At 37.8% G+C, this 21,560-nt stretch overlaps 1 protein-coding gene across 2 annotated transcripts in view; it reads left to right on the top strand.

Moving 5' to 3' along the window:
- ABCC4 (ATP binding cassette subfamily C member 4) overlaps positions 1–21,560 on the top strand; it is a 140,322-nt gene that overhangs the window by 78,830 nt on the left and 39,932 nt on the right. Inside the window, exons 21-24 of one of the 2 annotated variants that reach the window (XM_056496459.1) lie at positions 14,709–14,859; positions 15,501–15,620; positions 18,941–19,051; positions 20,463–20,563. In XM_056496459.1, the coding sequence (XP_056352434.1) occupies positions 14,709–14,859; positions 15,501–15,620; positions 18,941–19,051; positions 20,463–20,563 (483 nt within the window). Of the gene's footprint in view, positions 1–14,708; positions 14,860–15,500; positions 15,621–18,940; positions 19,052–20,462; positions 20,564–21,560 lie in introns of those variants that run through there. The other variant, XR_008840954.1, reaches the window with a different exon arrangement.

Here is a 21,560-nt window from a genome sequence, read left to right as displayed (position 1 = left end):
TAATTTCAACAGAATTAAATACTATGTGATTGGACACTCAAAAACCACAGTATGAGCCAATTTAAGTGCCAATAAATAAATAATTAAGTGCCACCTCTTAGTTTCAAGAATTTTGTAATTATGTAAAATACAGATTTTTAAGCAATGCTAAAAATTGATAATATTCTTTTTGGAGTATGTAATAAGATTTATACACTGCACTACAGCCATAATGAGCATTATTATTCTAGACAGCTATACTGGTTGAAAATTAATTCTTTGAACAGAAAGAGTTTAATTTTTACATCTTTCATGGAGTTAAGGAGAATAAAGACTCACTTCAAGACAGTGGATAGTCTCTGTACACTTCCTTGTTAAATCAAAGATGAAGGTATGTGGCAAGCACAGAAATGCATCATGAACCTTGTGTATTCTCTTGAAAATCTGGTTAGATTTTACAAAACCATTGCTTTGCAGTATCTCCCATAGTAGCAACTTGCACTGCATTTAAAGTTTTCTGCCATCTTTTCATTCTTTGCTTTGAAGTGCACCAAAATAAAACACACCTGTCTTGAGAGACTGAAGGCAAGAGAAGCAGTCCTCACTAGAAGGCAGTAATTTTTTTTTTCTTATGAATTTTATCAGCATATGAGACATCTCATGTTAGTGCAGCTGACTATGTTTTGTGGAAATTACTGCTGTGTCCACAAGGTTTATGAATTAAAAATAAGTCTTTTATTAGAACATGTGTATGGCTGTGTTTGATTACATGGCTGGAACAAAACTTGGTGGGTAGATGTGAAGTAGAACAATTGAGAAGAAACCAAAGGTTAAACATTAGGAGTTTCAGCTAAGATATCTTTAATGGTGTGTTTAGAGTCCAGGTGGAAGCTCATTTAAGTTAAAAAAACCCCCAACTTTAAAATCTGCAGTCTAAGCCTGGGTCTTATCTTCTGTAATGAATTCTGGCTGACCATACCAGTTCTCCTGAAAGTAAAATAGAAAGCAATGTTCACTATGACACTTATTTCTATCAAATATGGCATTAAATTTGTTTGTAAAATCAGGTGGAAATCAATGTTTGTAAGTTGAATAAGATAGTCGAAAAGCTGAATGAACTTGTTTGGTGAGCTTACATATTTTTAATTATTGTTAGCCTCCTTAGCCTCAGTCTGCATCTCCTTTTCTTTTTCTTAACCAGAATTATGTGGTTTTGGCAGCTGTTTTCCAGCTAAGTTACAATCTCCTCGGGTAAAGGACAACGCATGTGAAGGCCATTACAGTGCTTTAAAACTTTCTAAGAGGATTTAAATATTTGCTTTATTTAGATGTGAATGTTCTGCCTAACTGTGGGATTGTAAGGTTCTGTTGATGTGGACTTCACTGGTAGGTGTAGGGTCTGTAGTTTAAAATCATAGGATGCTTTGGGTTGGAAAGGACCTCGAAAACCATCTAGTTCCAAACCCCCTGCCAGGGACAGGGGTAGCTTTTAGTAGATTAGGTTGCTCAAAACCTCATCCAGCCTGGCCTTGGACACTTCCAAGGATGGGGCATCCACAGCTTCTCTGTGCAATGTGTATCTCAGTGCAGCAGTAATAAAACACAATGCACTAATTGTGGAAAAGGCCAGCCAAGAAATAGAATAAAATTTTGATGGAGCATTAGGTGTTAAAATTTATGATGGGTATTAGGAATTAAGAATCCAATATATCTATTAGTGGTTTGTGCACATTAGCCCAGATATTCCTAAGTGGCCAGTATTTTGGATGCTGTATTTTTGAGAGCTTATCAAAGGCTGAATCATATTCTTACTCAAGATAGGTCTGCAGAGGCTTAGCATCTTTAAACTCTGATCTCAGACTTTGCCTAATGAGTACCCAGACTGATAAACTGCTGCTTGGAAATTGTGTCTGTAAACTGATTGAGTACAGAGAACAGTGAAATGTATTTTTCAGACTTTCATTTGGTTTTGTAAATTATTCTGGTAAATTTTAAAGGAATAGTTTTCTCTGTAGTTTCTCGCCCTTGTTATTTTTCAGTGATCTTATTACTTGTTAACAGAGTTGATTTTCTGCTTTAGTTTCAAGTAAATTTGAGTAATTAATGTGATGGCCCCTTCATTTTGATTTCTTACCCTACGTTAGATTGAGGGGAGGGGTAAAAAAATCATGATCTGTTTTGTTTCTGGAGAACACTGTGAACATGTGAACTATCTGCAGCTGCCCTTGAAAAAGGGCAGTGATTTATTGAGGAAAACTGAATTGCAAAACCTTTTTCCTCCCCAAAATCAACAGCTTGACTGAGTTTAAATAACTGACTTTTCATATCCTTTCATCACACACAAAGACCTAATCCTGAGACTACTTGAGCCACCAATGTAGGCTGTGGCTGAGACCACCACTGAATGTGCCATTCCCTTCTCACTACACACAAAACACATTGACTGCAGCTTTATGAAGTGAAAATACTGAAGAAAAGGAAAATGTGAAGGAGGTGTCCACAGTCATTTCTTAAAAAAAAAAAAAAGAGAAAAGGGGAAAAAAAAAGCTGCTGCATCTGGATATTAGGAACAAAAAGTGCCTCAGACTGGAATAATAGCTTGGGTCACTTGGTTTCGTATGTGCACAAGAGTGGAACTGCCGTTCCTTGTTTCAGTACCACTGACCCCTGCATTTTATTGTGTGAGGGTGTCAGGGAAAGTGTGTAGAAGGAATTCCAGGAGCTTTTAGTTTAACAATGACGTTGTTATTTTGTGCTTTCTGTGAGAGGTGGGATTCCTGAGGAGTTTATTGTTTTTTTTCCAGTTTAGCTGAGTTCAGTCTGTATGCATGTGTGAGTTTTAAGATGTATTTTTATTCATTAAAGAATAATTCTTCCCATGTGTTTGCATAGATGTATTCAAAATATGATCATAAGTGTGTTGTAAGAAAATAACCAGTTGTAGGATCCGTGTTAAATGTCATCATAATCTGTTGAGCCTGGTAAGTAGTGCAGACCTGTGGCTTGGATACCTTGGATACTTTTTAGCTTCCCATCTGCTGAATCATGCTAGTTTTGCTGTGCTGAAGTTTAAATGAAAAATAAATAAATTAAAGAAACACAAAACAGTTGCCTGTTAACACTTGACAACTGAAACCTTACAGGACTTCTTCTTGCTGTACCTTCCCAAGTTGTATATTGCAGGGCATCTGGCTATTACATAATAAAGTTATACCAATTAAAACCTAAGGAAAAATAATAGGGGTGTATATTTTTTCATTGGTAACTTTTGAGCTCTGATTTCAGAAAAGGTTAAAATGATCATTGCAGTAAGATCCTAATTTTTACTGTGGTCGTGCAGTATTTGCATGTGCTTTCAGTTTTGTTTTTCTTTTTTTAAATAAACCCCACTGTCTTGTTAAAAAACAAGCAAACAAATAAAAGGGGTGGGAGGTAGTGGAGGGAGGAACAGGAAGCTTGGGCTGCACTTGTGTCTCCAAGACCAACATGCAGAAGCTGTGAGTTTAGCACAGACACTTGTCTAAATAATGCAGTTTTTTATTGACCTTTTCTTCCTCTGCCCTTGAATGTCTTGATTGTTAAATCTTAGTAGCCACTTAGTCTTGCTGATGGTGACCAGCAGTAGGAGATATTCTATGCCAAAGCTATTGCTGTTCTTTATTTTGTACCTGTCATCACATTCCTTTGAACAGGAGGGTCAGTATCTTGCATCATACAGAGTGCATATTTACTCAGATTGGTGGTGTGTGCACAGGGTAAATTGTGTGAAGTCTGGCGTCACTGCTAATGGGTGGATTCCTGCTTATATATGGACCTTGATTTTCCAGGGAAGGCTAAGGCTCTGTTCTCACTATAGTGGCTATGTATCTGCAACCTAAGCCTTTGCTTTGCTTCCTCCTTTTTATTTTAAATTTTACTTTTTGTATTTATGTTCATTTGTAGAATTTTTGTAAGAATTGATATGCATGCAGTTCTCCATACATTAGTGTCAAGGCAGCTGAGATCACTACTGTAATAAAACTAATTTGTGTAGGAACATAATGTAACTGCTTTAATATTTTAGGGTGTTTATTTACTTGGTATTAATAAAATTTGAAGATGCAACCCTTTATCTAACATGGGAAAGAAGGTAAAATAATACTGAAAATGTGGTGTCATTGCCTTCTTGTCCTCTTGCCTTCTTTTCTGCTTTTCTTGTTTTTCTTAACTCGTTTCCTTTTAGTTTTTTCACTTCTCCATTTTTTTGGTCAAAGTAGATCATAGTTTTGCACTGGGCTTCTTTCATTTTCTCATTGAAAAGTGGAATACAGGTGGTATGAATATAGTGCTCTGAAAAATAAAGCTAGTTTTCAATTAGTGAAATTTTGTCTTTCTCTTTTTCTAGAGCATATGAGCATTGTGAGGTGCAGTCTTTATCCTAATTTCTCTAACATTTGAGCAGATTGAGGTAGCTGTTCTTGCAGTATTTTGATAGTTGGAACCTGTAAATACAAAATTACAGCCAGGTTTAAATAATTTCTTCTCCAAATTGGCTTCTCTGTTTTCTTTATCAGATTGCTTTCAATACATTTTCAGATAATAGAAAGCAGGATAGTTGTGTGAAAGTCCAGTTATGTTCCCCCGTGTTCTCTGTGGTTTGGAAATTTCCTCACTTTGGTTAAGGTGTAATTTGTAAAAGTTTCAGAAAGAGATTCTATTCATTTAGCACCATTCATATCTTTTGGAAGGTATTTTCCCGTTTGCTTTTCTTTGTGTGCAAGAAGGCAAAGAGGTATTCTGTAAGTGTATTTATATATGCAAGTGAACTTATATTCTGTAGTTTTCTCCTTTTCTTTTTGGTCTTTCTTTGTGTATATACTACTGCTGTTTTTAGTGCCAGAGTGGGAATTTTTATTGTTAATGTTTTTAGGTATTTCCCTGACTTTTTGAACATTATTGCAGCCTGTCATATCTGTGTCTCAGACTAGTGATTAGCTTTAAGACTTCTGAAAATCATTAACATTTCTAGCACTTTTTTAGTAGCTAGAAATACTTTAATTCTGCTGTCAATCACAGAGTGTAACAATCCTATTCCAAGTGGTGATAAGTACAAATCTTCTAGATTGCCTTAAACTACTGATATACTATAGATAGGACAATGTCTGCTTACAAACAAATTAGGATGTTTGGCAAAAGCATTGGAGATTCCACTTTTGATTCAAGAAGGAAGGAGAAACTTGGAGGCATTTTGAATTATTAAGCCCTGTAGGTGACACATGTATGTGTGTCTGTGTGTTAAATCATTATTTGTATTTATGCCCAAAACAAATATGTGAGACAAGGAATTATCTTTAGCAAAAATAGAGACTTCATCTCAGAGAAATGTTCTGCCACAATATAAGAACTTTTTTTCTTGCTGAAGCTGATACTGTGGCTACTGCAGCTGATTTGAAAATTCCAGATGAGTTTGTTCATCAAAAGGTAGAGGAGACTGCAGTGTGGGCAGGTCTGTGCTGGAAAAGATGAGAGTTTAGGTGGTAACTGAACTTCAGGTGTATTTTTGTTACATCTTTGTATTACATCTACATTACAGGACATTTTTGTATTGTTAAAAAATAATTGATACATTTGGATTGTACTCCTGAAATACAAAAGTCTGTGTCTTTAGAAAGGCTTTTTCAAGAGCTTAATAGTATCTATTCCTGCACAGTGGAAGAATAGGATGCTGAGCTATTTCATTTTCTTCCACAATCTCATCCCTAAATCATTTTCTTAATGGTTTTTGAAATCAGTCTAATGTTTAAATAAGCAGAGCTATCTTGCTATGAACACCACTTGTATGCTAAAATGAAGGGCTTAGACGTTCTTATAAAACTGCTGGGTTTGGTACGTGATTCTGTTATTCACCCTTCTGTCAAACTCAACATAAAACTTTGAAAATTATTTTTTTTCAATTTTCTCACTAATAGTCTGTGTTTTGGAATCAGATGAAACTTAACTCTCAGTTAGTAACTTTCCTAAGTGTGCCTTTGTTGATGGTTTGTGATAAATAAAGCTTCTGAAAAAATCTTTCTGGTGGTTTGCTGCATATGCATAACACATAAAGAATGAGAAGCACTTAGGACAGTAAATTACATTTATTCTCTGACAAGGAATTTTCTCTTTATTCAGTGGGTTCTGGACTTGCACAGAACAGCTGGACTGGGTGAAACCTGCTGGTGGTGGAGTGAGGATGGTGCTGATTAGTTTAAATATGCTGAAAGCATCAGACCACTGTCCAACTTTTTGGAGCTGAGTCACTAATCATCGTGAAGTACTGAGAAATTATGAGTCAGGAGTTTATTTTTGGATAGAATAGTAGTATTTTATAGCTCTATCAAAGTGGTAAAGCTCTGGGGAAGCTAAAGGAAAAAACATCAGGGACAGGTTAGAAAGCATTTGTGGAAGAGTGTGACCTGAAGGAAACAGAAGGTAGTTTTATTTCTTAGGATACCTGATGCTGTAGTCCTTAATATTTTTCATAGTTTTCATTTAACTGGGGCAGAGAGGCTTTTGTGGTGTTTACAGAAATATGAGTAGTTCTTCATTCCACCTAAAAATAAGTACATGAATAGTGTATTTCTAAATGGCAAGAAAACAATAAAATGCTTAAAAGCTTGTAGTTACTGTAAGGCTGAAGAGCTGTGTTGCTGTGGAATTGATACTCTCTTTAACAGAAGAGCCCAGGGTTTAAATGTAGCACAAAGCTTTTAAAGTTGAAAGACTCAGAATTGACTTCTGGTGAAAGTTAGGCTTGGCTGAGCAGAAAAGGTCATGCAGTTGGAAATGAGGTATTCTAGAGGAGGGTGCTCAGCTGCTCTGGCACTATGGCCATGAGAGACAAGAGACCTGAGGCAGGAAAGTACAGGGCTCAAAGACAAAGTTTATAAAACTGACATGTGGGGCAGCAGATCAGTTTTGCTAAACATTTTAAACAACTGCAAAAAAAAAAAAAAAGTGCTTAGCATGGGTGAAAAGGTGATAGCATCATCATTAGCTCAGAGGAATTCCTCACAGGAAGAGCAGACTGTATTTCAGCAAGTAAATTAATGGACTAGGCCATAAGAACATGAACTAATGCCATCAGTGATCTGTCTAGGTCAGTGGTTTTTCCCCAGCAGTGGCAATAGGAGATGCTGTTTGTGAAGGGCATGAGCTACTTTCTGTGATCCTTTCCCTGTTTAGTACCCCAGCACTCACAGTTCTGTACTGGGGATGCCAAAAGGCCTGACTTCTCCCAGTTTAACTTCTCCCAGTCCTTTTACTATGCATTTTTTGCATCATTTTGTATTGGCCTGTAAGATCTCCCTCCTGCATCCTAATAACCTGAGAACAGTGAGATATTTTTTGGTTTGTTTTTGTTCTCATTCTATGTATATGTTCTCCATAATTATCAACTGAAATAAAATCTGCTTTCAAAAGAATTTTTTAAGTGGGATAAAACTGAGACAAAGACCAGTGAATCAGCCTCTGCTGTTAGAGTGCTAAACATATGAATAAAGAACAAAATGGGAAATACACCACTTGTAGCAGTACTAAGGACTAAAATACCCATTGTTGAATCAAGTGTTTTGATTGCATAAGGCTGTGTGCTCACTGGGCTGTCTTGGGTTTATATAGCTGGGGAAACATTACCAAAATGGTTCCAAAGAGGTAGAAGGGGAGCAGAAATTGTCAAACCATTCTTTATTTTCCTTTCAAAATTTGAGTTATTTGACAGCAATGAACTGATAGAGAAGATGCAAAAATGCATTGTTCTGGGAATGTTGAAACAAGTGCAACCACCAGCAAAGTGACCACACTTGGCAATGGTGGTGGATATTAGAGACACAGCCCCTCTAAGTGAATATTATGGAAAGGGGATGCTTTCTGCTGCCTGAGGAGTAACTCTGGGAGTGTTGTGTGATGCCAGACATTTTTCTGTAGTGTTTCAGGCAGGTTCTGGCAAGAGCTGTCAAGAAAGCAAAGCATGTATGTGTGCATGTTCTACACTCACTGATTAATGCTGTTTCCTCAAGCTACCATGTAAGGTTGTGCTCGGCATCTGAGGTGTTCCACAGGAAGATAAAACATATTTTTCATGGTACAAAGACCATTGTAGTTTATGTGAATAGTTCTTGTATGTGCACTTTTTGTCCCTTGGGAAAAGAACAGTATAAGAATATAGCTAAGGCCTATTCACAGAAGTGACAAACAGCACTACTGAACAGCAAAAATGTATTAATTTTTTGTAGCATTTATAGAGGGAGATCACAGTAAGCTTACAATTAATTCCCTGTAACTTCAAGAAGACCTCTCACTTTTCTATAGATCCTCATTGCAGAGTTGTGATTTGCTGCCCAAATCATTGAGAACACTTCTATGCAGATGTGCTTAGGGGGCACAAGGTACCATAAATGAGGAGCACTTCAGAAAATCAAAGATCCTGCTCAAAATTTTGTTGGTTATAAATGCAAAAATATATTGTCCACAGCTGTTTACAAGAATGGCTATTGGCACTATCATTTTGTGTGTGACAGTACGGGTTTCCATGTGCAGTGGTTGAGAGCAGGAGCTGCCTGACTAAGTAGAGGCTTTGAGTAGAGTAGCTTTGGCTCTGATAAAGCTTTCCCATGGAAAACCTGTATTAGCTGGAAGTAACTTACTACCATGGCCGAAGAGCCCTGGCAAAAAATCTCTTACATGAGTGAAGCTAGTTTACTATGAGAAGGAAGATAACCTCTATATGTTGTAGGAATGTAGTGTGGAGTTTTAAGGGCTGAGTGTTTCAAGTGTCAGTCAGAATCACCAAGTCCAGGGCTTGGTTATGTGTTTGTTTCTAAAACATCATATCTGAAAGTCTCAGACAACGTATGGACTGTGATTTTTGAAAACTGCAGTTACAGTCAAGTTCTGCATGAGTCAGTTAAGCCTCCTGGCCCAGGGTGCCCAGAGAACCTATTTCTATCCCTTCTTGTAGGGTAAGAGATTACTGATGATAGGATGCTGTGGATTGGCAGTGCCAGTGTATTAAAGAAAACACCTTTTTTATTATAAGGTCACTTGTTAAAGAACAATTGCATGCAGTTTGCCGTGACCTCAAACAAATATTAAGGCTTCTCACTCAATGACAAAATGCATGCCAAGTCTAATGAATGAGCATGTTGGTGGCACAGAAAACATTTGCCCTGAGGAGCTCAGTGTATGCTTGTTCACTTGGAACAACAGTGATCCAGAAGGACTGTAGAGATGAGTACAAATAGGAGGTACTAGCATTAAGGATGTGACTGAAAATTTTGAATACATTTCTGTGGTGTTTCTGGCAGATGTATTCAGCCCGTTTGCAGTGACATGTTGATTTAGTTAGGTAACCCCTTGTTGACTAATTGCAAATAGCAGGATTCAGAGAAGAAGAGAGCGTTTCACAGGAGATAAGATGAAATTGCTCTTTTTCAGGCTTTTAGAGCAGGCAGTATTTAGTTCTTACTTTCTTATTCAGTTTCTCAATTACAATTTTGATTTCTTCTCCAGCTGTATCTTTTTTTCCCCCTTTCAGTGCGTGGGTTGTCATGGTCTTTAAATTCCACATTTTCTCGTGGATGCACATTTTCCTAAAGCTGAGTTAACACTGATTGAGAGCTGTCATTCCTGTCAAAGATTGCTGTCCCTGGTTGCTTTAGAAAAGGACATGGTCAGAGATGCTGCTTAAATATTGTATGTCCCATGTGTCTCATAAATCTTCACTGCATTTTTGCTGAAGACAAATGTATTCCTGACAGTTTGATGCAAGCAATAGTATAAACAACCATATATACTTATTTTTAACCTGTTCCAAAAGAAAACCCATACATTTTATTTAAAAAATAGTTTGAAGACAAGACTGCTCATCTCACCTCAGGTGCTTTAAGTGAGTGAAATGAAGTAGAATTGTTTAGATGCTGCTTTCTCTTTGGATGTTTCCTGTGGCTATTTGTAATAAAGGGGAAAAATGCAGAAAATCTACACTGTGGTTCTGGGTGGGGCTGGTCTGAGTAAAGTGTTTATCACTCTGATCTTCTCATTGCAATGTCACCTTCCCAGGGAAACGTGTCTTCTGGGGTCCCAGTGTAACCAGCCACCTGTGCAGTTTTTATTTTAACAGAGATGCAGGTCAGAGAGTCTGGTTTGAAAAAGTTCATTTTAAGAAAACAAAAAAAAAAAAAAAGCATTCAAGGATAAAGAAAATGTCAGAACTGGATTAGGGATTGATTGTGCATGCAGTTATTTGGCAGAGTCAACAAGGAAATAATTTCAGTCAGGGGTAGGGGAGAAGGAGGAGGAAGGGTGATACCAAGCAAGTATGAACAGAGTGGGGTTTTGCATTTTCTTGACCTGGCTTTACTTCAGACAGCACAGCCTGACTGAGGGTGCCCTAAGTTAATGCAGTGAAGGTTCAAACTGAAATCGAGGACATGTGCCTTTGCTATTATTAAATTAGTGTGGCTTTGTGGCAGGTCTGTGGGCTAATATAATCCTTGGGAGTGTATATTGGGGCCCAGGGAGTAGCATTTAGGAATTGGGGCTGAGTAGGTGTACTTGGCTTCTGCTTAAGTGTTGGTAAAACATCCTTTAATGCTGCAGGTCTTGCATGGGATTTGACTGTAGATTCAGTCATCAAAATTTAGGCTTGATGTGCTTTAGGTGTTTGCTGTATTCAGAGGGCATCAAGTAAATACAGTTAGTAGATTATAGCAAAGTATTAAACCAGCAAAGTGTCTTTAGGCACTTAAAGGTTAGATGAAGTTTCCATCCTTGGACATATTTGAAAGATGCATAGACCATACTTAAGGACATGGTGTAGTGGACTTGGCAGTGCTGCATTTAGGATTGGACTCTATGATCTTAGTGTCCTTTCCAGTCTAAACAATCATCACTTTAAACTTCTAAACTAGGACAGGAGTTTCACTATGTAGGCCACGTCTGGACTCCCACAGTGAGGTTTCCAAGTCTCAAATCCCATCCCCTGGGCTTCTCTCACTGTTTAGAGATCCTACCAGGTCAACAACTGCAAGTCCAGAATAGTGTGGTTCCTATGGTAGTAGGTCCTACACCATGTTTTTCTGTTCTGTGGTTGTGGTACAGAAATACCTGTTACTCCTGGATCAAGACCTGTTTGAGATAGAAACTCCAGAATACCACTCTCAGCACCTGTAAGAGTAATGGAGAAGTAGGTCATCAGGTGTTGAAGGGAAAGCATGTTTCACAAGTGAACGTGCTGATCAGAGCATTCATTTCCCCAGAGGATTATGGTTGGGTATTCCTGCTGCAGTAAAAGAGGAGATTTTGATGGGAAAAAAAGCCACAGTAAATGGAGTGACTGACCAAATCATGAGGGGACTCTATCAGGACTCTTGTAAGCAAGAGGGTAACTCCCAACAGAAACAACATGTGCTTTTCTGTACTCTAGGGATAGACTGTGTGCAGGCTGTGTGTGGGAGATTCGTCTTTCTCCAGGGAAATGGAAGCCTGTTTGAAGGTGGGCATTGGGCACTATGACTCCATTTGGAAGCAGTGGTCTTTTTCTGAAACTATCCAGGTCTTTTTGTTCTTGGTAGCCAGTGCATCTGTTGTCTTTTGTGCAAGGTGGACTTGTTTCAAATACCTTGCATATAGCTGTAAAACATAATTCATCAGCTCCTGTGTTTTTGTTCTGGTTGCTTTTCTTCTCTTTTTTTTTCAATTTGACTGTTACTTTCTATACAGCTGTTACATTTTGAACTCTAAAATTAAGAAATACATTAAAAGCTGCTGGTTTGTGGACCATATTTCTTTTATGTAGGAATATCTTGGACTTTTGATGCAACTTTTCATTGTAAGCTGATTCTGCCATGAGAAATCCAGATATGGTAACTCATTTTACCATTATTGTCAGCCTGCTGATTGTCTTGAGTCCTGCAGCTTGTGAATCTGGTAGAAGTTGGGGCAGTCTCTAGCTGCAAAGGTTTTCTCTTGTGAAATTCAGGAGCTAGAACCTTTGCCTTACCTCACGCAGTGACTACATGATTACAGTCTGCAAATGGTTGTGTCTGGCTTTCAGACTACTTCATTAAGAGTTAATTTATATGCAAGTTTGGTTTTAAAAAAAAACAACACACATGACTGATCCACCCTATCATAAATTTTTATAATGATAAGGTGGTGCAGGCTCATCTAAAATTCCTTCCAAAGGCGGTGTCAGATTTTTACTTTAGTCATCCTAACCATCTTTTCCTTCCCTGTATTTCTGCCATAGCAAGGCTTTGTTTACATGAGCTGGATCTTAATAGTTTTACTCCCACTCCCACCCCCACTGGCACTTTGCAACATAGTGTAGATTATCATCACTAAAACTTCAGTTTGGCTTCTTTATTTTTTATTAAGAAGCATTTGTTTTCCTCTGCATTCTTTTCCTTGAAGTAGCTCTCCTCAACATTTGACTTCAGATTTGTGGCTGGTGTTAGGAGGAGGCTGTGTAATTCAGAAACAGCTTTTTTGTGACTGTCTAGGAAGTGAGGAGGGAGAAGGCAGCAGGTGTATAAAGCAGATTCAGGAGTGAGTTTGGAACAGGAAGGAAGGAATGGACTTGAGTCTCTGCTGATAGGGATGGAGGCAAGGGAACCTTTAGAAACTGGCCAGCACATGGATGGCTGGCAGGCTTGGCAGAGATAATGAGCATTAGTGAGGAAAGTGGAGATATAGACCAGAGAAAATTTGTAGGAGGTCAAGAATTTTTATGTCCTTTCTTCTCACCCCATGATGAAAAGGAAGTATGTTTGAAGGGTTTTAAAGAATGCCAGAGAACAGGAGGTAGAGAAGGGCTGATGGCAGTGCTGGTGAGGAGCCCAGGGTGCTTTGTTTTGCTTGGTGCTGACACAGCCATGTGCATAATTGATCCAGGTGAAACACTGTGCACTCTCATTGCCACCTTACCTCCTCCTGATGAAATTTAGGTAAAATGTTTGCCATCTGCTGTGTGTATCTAGGAGGTCAAACAACATGATGCTATCTACACCTTAACCCACCAATGAGCAGTGTAGGAGTAATGTAACTTCCTCCAGAGCTCCTTCCCCATGCCTGCCTTTTAGCAATTTTCCTTAATAGAGTTATGAGACCCTAAAATGTGCTTTGAGGATCTATGAGATGAGGGCTACTATGCTGAGAAATCTTTCATGAGCTAAGACCTCTAAGCCTGGAGCTGACTCATGCAGTCGTAATGTGTAAGGTGTGTGGCTTTACTCTTTGGTCAGGTCAAATTAGGGTAAAGTCAGAGAAGCCTGAAGGAAAAAAAAACAGATTTAGGTGTAAGGGTTGTACTTGGTTTTGGCCTTAGTGTGCTACCAGAAGTACAGCAGGAAATGTAATGTTTCATAGACACTTCTGCTGAATGTGTTTGAAAACCCAGGCAGCTCTCTGGGTTTTCATCCTTAGCTGATGTGTTGCTTATGTGTGCACTGAGTTGGAAGAGTTAAAGAGACCAGAAGCATTTTTGCTGCAAGACATGTGTTTCTGGCACCCAGTGGTCACCAGCGCATTTTTGGAATGTAAAAATCAGGCAGCCACAAAATTTAGCTGGAATCCACTTCTGTGTTGTATGGGATGATGAAGAAAATGGCTGCTCTACCTATTTTTTCATAAAATGAAAAATTTTTAGAAAATAATGTCATTTCTAAGGAATGTGTTAATGAGAATAATACAGGAATTTAATCTTGAACTAGGATTTCAGTTGTCTGGTTTTGGTATGTTATGGGTTTATTTTTGTATGGGCTGGGGCTTTTTCCCTGTTTTAAGGAACAAATGGGCACACCCTAATTACAGTATACCAGGATTCCTACCATACATGCACAGTTGGGTTCTGAAAGATGTTTGTGTGCAGATGATGGTTTTGACTGTGTATTCAAACTGAAAATTTGATGGAAGATTGAAGGCATCTGAAGGAAATGGGGGATTTAATTCAGAAAGCTGGGCCAGAATCCTCTGACCTAAGCAACAAAATTTCCCTCATTATATCTAGTTTCCTAACAGTAAAGTCAGGTTTACCTCAGCTGTTACATCAAACTCTAGTAAACCTAGTAGAACCAGCCTTTCATGATACTTCCTGCAGTGTGTAACATTTTCTTCTTACTTGTATCATTTCACAATGCAGTCCTTTGAGAAAAGAAAGCCCACTTTCTCCTGTCCTGGGTTTCCTTTCTAAATGAGACAATGTTGTGTTTAGGAAAACATTGCAAGCCTATGTTGAAAGTCTCTTCCAACTGTCAAGTCTTTCAACTCAAGTTGAGAGCCAGTTTTTCACCAGTTTCTTTTCAACAGGAGTGAAAAAACCATATCCTTGATTCAGCAAATAGCTAGTGTCCATTAAAGATTAGTTGTCCATTACACTGATCATTTATTACTTTATTACAGCAGTCACAAAGTAGTCTACAAAGAAAGACACTAATTTTCAGTCAACTAGCTTTGTAAAGACATATTTTAGAGAACAAATAATGTGGAAGAAAACCATGAACTGCAAAAATAGTCAGTTTAGGTATTACTGTAAATTTTCCAAGTTGCTTAAAAATAGATGTTGCTCATATGTTATACAATGCATCCGCTCTTAAATGTGGTAGTTATGTTTAAATATTTAAGTATTTCAATAGTGTTAAATAGTTTTATACTTGTTCTAAATTAAATTCTTCTGGCAAAGAGTTTTTTATTTTGTTTCTATTGTACTCCAGACTCTCCTACAGATTTTTGGTGTGGTGGCTGTGGCTGTGGCAGTGATTCCTTGGATACTCATCCCCTTAATTCCACTATTTATTCTTTTCATTTTTCTTCGACGATATTTCTTAGACACTTCAAGAGATATTAAACGTCTAGAATCCACAAGTATGTAGTTTGGCGGGACTTAATGTTAGTTTGAACCCTACTTATTATTATGTGAAATGCTAGTATTTTATAGACAGTCCATCAAAGATTTTTTTTTTCTTTTGCTATGCAAATAACTTCCTTATTGCCTTGGTTCTCAACTAGTGAATTTCATGCTTAACTCCTGTTTTGCATAATGATAACCTAGGGTATGTCACTTAACTATCTGTAAGTAAAGCTAGTAAAGAACATGCTATGCTGATGGTCTTTGAGACCTTGCATGCATATACTAATGGTATTTCTGACCTTATCTGACTCCACTGCCTGACTTTAGCTTTACTATGATATGGAATATTAAGCATTATGAGTAACAAACATGGGTGCCTAATGCCATTAATAAAGCTCAAAGAACTTCTTCAGTGACAGCTATTGTTAAAAATGTAAGACATTTTTGTATAAATTAATCTGCCTGGCTGTCTGACTGATTCTAATTGAGTAAGAGGACATTAGTTAAAGTTATTGCATATTTATTCTAAAAAGATGCAGTAGAGTAGTTTGTATGGTTAAATATAAAGTGGTAGGATTAAAGATTAGTGTGGTACAAAAAGAATTAAATGTTGTCCTTCAGCTATTGTTAAGTTATCTCTCATTTCCCTTTGTAGCTCGAAGTCCAGTGTTCTCCCACTTGTCGTCATCCCTCCAGGGGCTTTGGACTATTCGGGCTTTGAAAGCAGAGGAAAGATTTCAAAAATTATTTGATGCACACCAAGACCTCCACTCAGGTTTGTGTTGAGTTGATGTGAAAAATCAAATACTTTTCACTGTAGGAGGGAAATATCTTATGCCCTCAGCGACATGTATATAATGTGCATTAAAATCAGTAGGAGCTGTGCATTTGTCTCTCTAGGGTAAAATTCCTGTATTAGAACAAAAACATTATCTGTCTAGATTTAGAGAGTTTACTTTGGGCTGTAATATAATTTAGAATACCCATGCATATGTTTTAACAATGTATAAGATAAACATTTGAAAGTATGCGTGATAAGAATACTTAAAGAATAATTTTTAAAAATTTCCTGGATTCCAACTTTAAGAAAAGGAAAGGGGAGGGCAGAGAGAGATGTGGAGCAAACAAGCTATATTATGAAGCATTTGATACTAAGTAGTGTATTAAGAATGGACAGATATTATTAGTATAAATCATATTGGAAAAGTTTCATAAATCTAACTTATTTTTGACTTGGAGCAGCTTTCAAGGCTTAAATTTAAAATATGGAACTAATATAATTGGAAGGTGTGAAATATTGGTATTCTGCAAGCATAAGTAATACAATTCAGGTTTGCACTGTGATTCTTTGACTTCTGTTATTTAAATGTCTCCTATTACAATGTTCTTCGAGATACAGCAGAATGCAAATTTTCAGTTCTGTGTTTGTTAGGTAAGATTGTGAATTTTTTCTGTTGTAAGACATACAAGTGTACAAGTATACTTGATGGGTATTTAGTAATTTATAGATTTACAAGGTTTCAGATGGGACCAGCTGATCCTTTCTGAAGTACAGTTTATCACAGGTTATAGCATTGTACACACTACTATGTTGAGCCCAGTGACTTGTGACTGGTGTAGTGTATCTTCCAGGGAGGCAACTTCAGCCTTGAATTTCCCATTTCTTAATATTTTATAGCTGCTAGTTATCTGACCAAATCAACATTACAGTACCTGATAGCAAGGGAAGACAAAGTTGTGGTTTAGTTTTATATTAAAAGACATCTTTAGGCAATATACTGCCTATAGAAGTTTCACTATACAAAGAGTACCATGACATTTAAGAGAAATATTTTTCTATGTTTAAAGGTCAGATCTAGGGAACATAAAAACTATTTCATTTTTCAGTTTTGTGCATCTTCCTAAAAAAACCTGTAAATAATACCCCTCCTGGGCAGATCATGAACCTGTTTTTGAGGTCAAGCTTCAGTGCTGATTAGTCACACTCTTCTGTAAATCTACACACTTCATCTTGGTGTCTTTCCCACCCAAGCCTTTGGGGTACACCAGCTGGCTTAAAGTGTGTGGTTTTTGGTCCTCCTAGGGAATATGTAAAGGAGGCCAGCACCATCTGGGCTGTGTTAACAGAAGCATAGCCAGGAGGGAAGTGATTATCCCCCTCCACACTTGTTAGCCCACATTTGGAGTACTGCATCCCACTGTGGACTCCCGGATCTGGGAAACATTCTAACAAACTGGAGCAAACTTATTGGAGGGGCCACCAAGACAGTTAGGGTATCAATAGGAGATATTTCCTTTTGGAGGTAACTGGACTTGTTCAGTTCACAGAGGATTTAATAGCTGCCTTCCAGTACCTGCAAGGTTGTTGCCATAAATGCAGGTCCCTCACATGGTATATAGTGGTAGGAACAATGGCATGGGCATAACTTGTACCAAGAGATGTTTAACCTGAATTCAAAGAAAAACTATTTCACTATAAGCACAGTCAAGCAGAGGCAAGGATTGCCCAGAGGTGCAGGCTTCATCTGTGTCAGTTTTCAAGACTGGAACTGCATCAAAGCATGGAGCAACATGGTCTGACCTCTGACCTGACTGTGCTTGAGCAGGAGGCTGAACTAGAGATTTCCTGAAGTTGTTTTCACCCTGGTTAGTTCTTTGATAGTAAATGTGAGCAGCAGTAGCTGATGTAAGAAAATACCTTTCATACCAGCTCACAAAGTTGAGAGTTCTGGGTTTTTAAATCTCCTAAAGTTAAATTCTTTCCTACATTGCAGAAGGCTCTCCCAACCAGTGATGGTTTTGTTCAGCACTTTAGGCTCTGTTTAGGCCTGAGCCTAGGACTCAGGACACCTATGAATGGAGTATTAAATAAATTTTAGATAAACATCTAAAAGGCATGCAGATGTATGACCAGACCCAGGTTTCCTTCCTGCCAGTGCCTGTCTCTATAAGCAAGCCCATGACTTGTCAGACCACGATGAGTCCTCATGAGTTCCTGTGACTGTCAGATTCCTTTCTCTATGCACAGTGACCCCTGTTGCATAGGGAGGTTGCAAAATGACCCATCTCAAGCTGGCAGTTTAACATGCCTCCCTGGACAATTAGAATCACTGGAGCAAAAGCTCCATAATCTGACTATCCAAGACGATCAAGCTTAGAACCATACTTACCTCCTTATTTCACAAAAGGGAGAATTTTTTTAGTCTGAATTTTTCCCAGCACTGAGCTAAGGAACACTGAACAGTTGAAACTGCAGTGATCTTTAGCAGGGGATAATGGCAGGCAAGGCAGAAGGGATTGGAATAGTAACATTCTGCTGTGACTTGGTAGCAGCTGGAACTATTCCTCTGAGTTTATTGCAGCCTAAGCAATAAATAATGCCATGCTTTATTATGGCTACTTTGCTTCTGGTTTTGGCCCTGGATTCAAACACTTTGCCTTCTGTATTGCAGTGTCCTTTTGTGCTGTCTCTAGTACCTTGTACTGTAGCAGATCTACCTGGGATGCAGCTTAGCACCAAATTGTCAACACCTGAGTGTGAGTGCAGAGTGGAGGTGTCCACCTGTGAGCTTCCCCAAAAGTCAAAATGTGCATCTAATCATCTGAACATTCTCTGTATAGCTGCACTGGTTGTATTGAATAGCTCCTACAGGAGCTTAACCAGCTGCAGCTTCCTTCTAAAAACTTGGCTCTGACAGTGGTGTTCTGATATGTTCTAGCTAAAAGCCTGTAGACTTCAGCCCACCTACAGTAAATGCAGTTGTACTTTTGCTTTTTGTATAAGACTCTTGAGTCCAGTAGAGTTGAGAAGAGCTTCAATTGAAAATAAGTGGAACATGCTTTGAGTCTTGACTGGTTTGGTTTTTTTTCTCTTCCTATTGTGGTTGCTACTGGTGTGAAAACTAAATTAGACAATTTCAAGAAAACTGGTCAATATCGTGGTCATTATCAGTCCATGCAGATGTGCACTTGAAGATGGCAAGTCGGGGTTTTTTTGACAACTTGTATTAGTGACATGAATTAATTTAGTAATAATTATACAGCTTAGTTTTCTAATAATCCACTGGTTTTATGTCTTTGTGGAATACACTTTAGAGGCCTGGTTTCTCTTCTTGACGACCTCAAGGTGGTTTGCCGTGCGTCTGGATGCCATCTGTGCCATTTTTGTTATAGTGGTTGCTTTTGGTTCCCTGCTTCTCGCCAAGAGTAAGTACAGATGTTAGAAAAAGTTCATCCAGTAATTACCATGTATAGTAATGCCTAATTCTTTTTCATGTGTTGCTGTTTCTAATTGTTTAAAGGCTGTAATTAAGTTAAACATTTCTTTCTAGATCATGATCTCTTCCTTAGTCTAGGGCACTGGGGCTGTTTCTGCTTTCCTGCAAATACTGGAGGCAGTTCAGACATCTTCCAGGCTGAGGCATACATCTGTCATCATCCCCAAGTGTGCACACAAACGTGCACTTCTGTAGTCTTCACTTTTGAAATTCTGGCTTTCAGAGCAATAACAAGAAATAAATCTTCTTTTTCCCTACCTTTGCCTTCTCTTTTGGCCCTACAGGGCTTTGCTTTTCATGCTGAAACACCCACAGAGCTGCCTCTTAACATTTTTCCTTTCTGCACATGGCACAGTAGGTCAAAAGGCAAGCAAGTTCCTAGGGATACTCTTCTCATATCTTGGATCATGGGATAGGCCAGTTCCAGAAAGAAAATTGCCTCATAATAATACATTTTATGTTCACTGTCACTCATGAACTGTCATTAGTGTATGCATCATCCAGGATGTAATTGGGTTAGATGTACTAGAATGAGATAGTCATCTAAAACATGAAGGAAGAAGTAATTATCTTGGACATGAAAATTAGTGCTAATTTGCTGGTTTTGTTTCTTTTCTTTTTTCTTTGGATAAGTTTTGTATGTGCACGTGTATTTTAAAATTTGAGTGCTCTGTGCTGCACAACTCTGCAAATTTTGAACTAGGTTTGATGTTGGTAGAATGCAAAAAGACAAGTCAAAACAATGGTCCTGAGTCTTTCCTTGCCTCTGGATAAAGAGTAGTTCTCTTGAAGTCAACAGGACTATGTTAGGATAAAGTTCAAGTAAGTCAGAGGACAGTCGTGCTTAATATTGGGGCAGACAGAATGCATTTATTTTGTGACAGTAGACCCACCAAAGACAGTAGATGCTTTTATAAATGGGGGAAGAAATATTCATGTTCATAACTAATTTTGAAACAGTGTTACACAAATTTTGTGGTTAGGTTTAGGGTCTTTTCTAATTTCCATGGAAAAAAAGTGAAGAGTTAACTAATGCTCAGTCAGACAGGGATGACCTTAACAATCTATGTAAGTATGGTCTTGAGACTGAGCCTCAGTTTCTAGATAAACACCAGGCCAAGGAGATTTTGGATTATCTTGTTGAAATGTACCCCAAAAGTTTAGCAAGTAGCTGTTCTGCCTGGAGCTACTCATTGCACAGATAGCAAGTAGTGCATAACCAAATAAAATTCTGGCTGTGATGCTTCCATCATGTAAGTAACCCCATGAAAGAGAACTTAGCTGAGATTTTGTGTAATTACAATGTACCTGTTTGAGTCTCATTTTCCTTTCTTCTGCAGCTCTGAATGCGGGGCAGGTTGGTTTGGCACTCTCCTATGCAATCACCCTCATGGGAACATTCCAGTGGGGTGTCAGACAAAGTGCTGAAGTTGAGAACCTGGTAATGTTCATTTCTTTCTTTTCCCCTCTTGGTTCCTTTTATGATTGTGACGTGAAGCCTTAGGGATGAGATTCTTCTTAATTAACTTAGAATATTAATACCTTAGCAAGCAATTGAGGCACCACTCTGCAGTAATAAAGAAAAGTAACTTGTTTTAGGTTATAATTTGTGTGACTGATTCTGAATGTTTGTTGAGATGAACTGTGTCCAGGGATTGTCCTCCATTCATAGTAAGGGAAATTTTACAATCTCACTTTACAGCAGAAAAGAGACTGTGTAGTTACAGTGTAGACAACTCCATTGCAACTTGTTAAAGTTGCAATAAATTAATACCTTCCTATAAGGAAGATTTTAACTTATGTTTTTATATTTGGTATTTATAATTTATTGTTATTTATTATTGCTTTTTAAAATTTTATTTATATCCCTCATGGCATTTTTAGAATCTTGTTATTCCATTGCAAAGGCTTATAACTTTTTAATTCATTCTAAGTTAACGTAAATGTGGAAGTATTTGTTTATATTCAGCTGGGAAGGTTGTGTGTTTTCTAAAATATATAATATAAAATGCCTTTGACAAATTCAGAATATTTACTAGCATGTTAAAATTTGCCTGTCTACTTTCTTAAGATAATAATAAGAAAAATAGATTGTAAACACTATGCTAAACATAAACCTGGGATTTTTTCTTTTGTGTTGACAACTGAAGTTACTTGTAATTACAGTTTGCTGTACATAGTCTAGGAAACACATGTAGTCCTTTTGTAGAAGCTACACAGCCATGCTTAATTAATTAATAATAATAATAATAATAGTAATAATGATAATGATGAAGTTAGAATTTTGGTTTTTGCTACCACATTGCTTTTGCGGTGCATTTTTCACATACCAGTAAACTGATGGTGATGGATTTTCTGAGAAATGGGAAGAAAGCTTTATGGTTTTTTCAAGGGAAGAAATTGTCACACTCGGTGGTTCACCCTTGTTTTCAGTCCTG

This window comes from Oenanthe melanoleuca, chromosome 1 (genome assembly GCF_029582105.1).
Source record: "Oenanthe melanoleuca isolate GR-GAL-2019-014 chromosome 1, OMel1.0, whole genome shotgun sequence".
Classification (NCBI taxonomy): domain Eukaryota; kingdom Metazoa; phylum Chordata; class Aves; order Passeriformes; family Muscicapidae; genus Oenanthe; species Oenanthe melanoleuca.
Note: the sequence above shows the minus strand (reverse complement) of the source record. Positions and strands in the feature narration are given on the sequence as shown.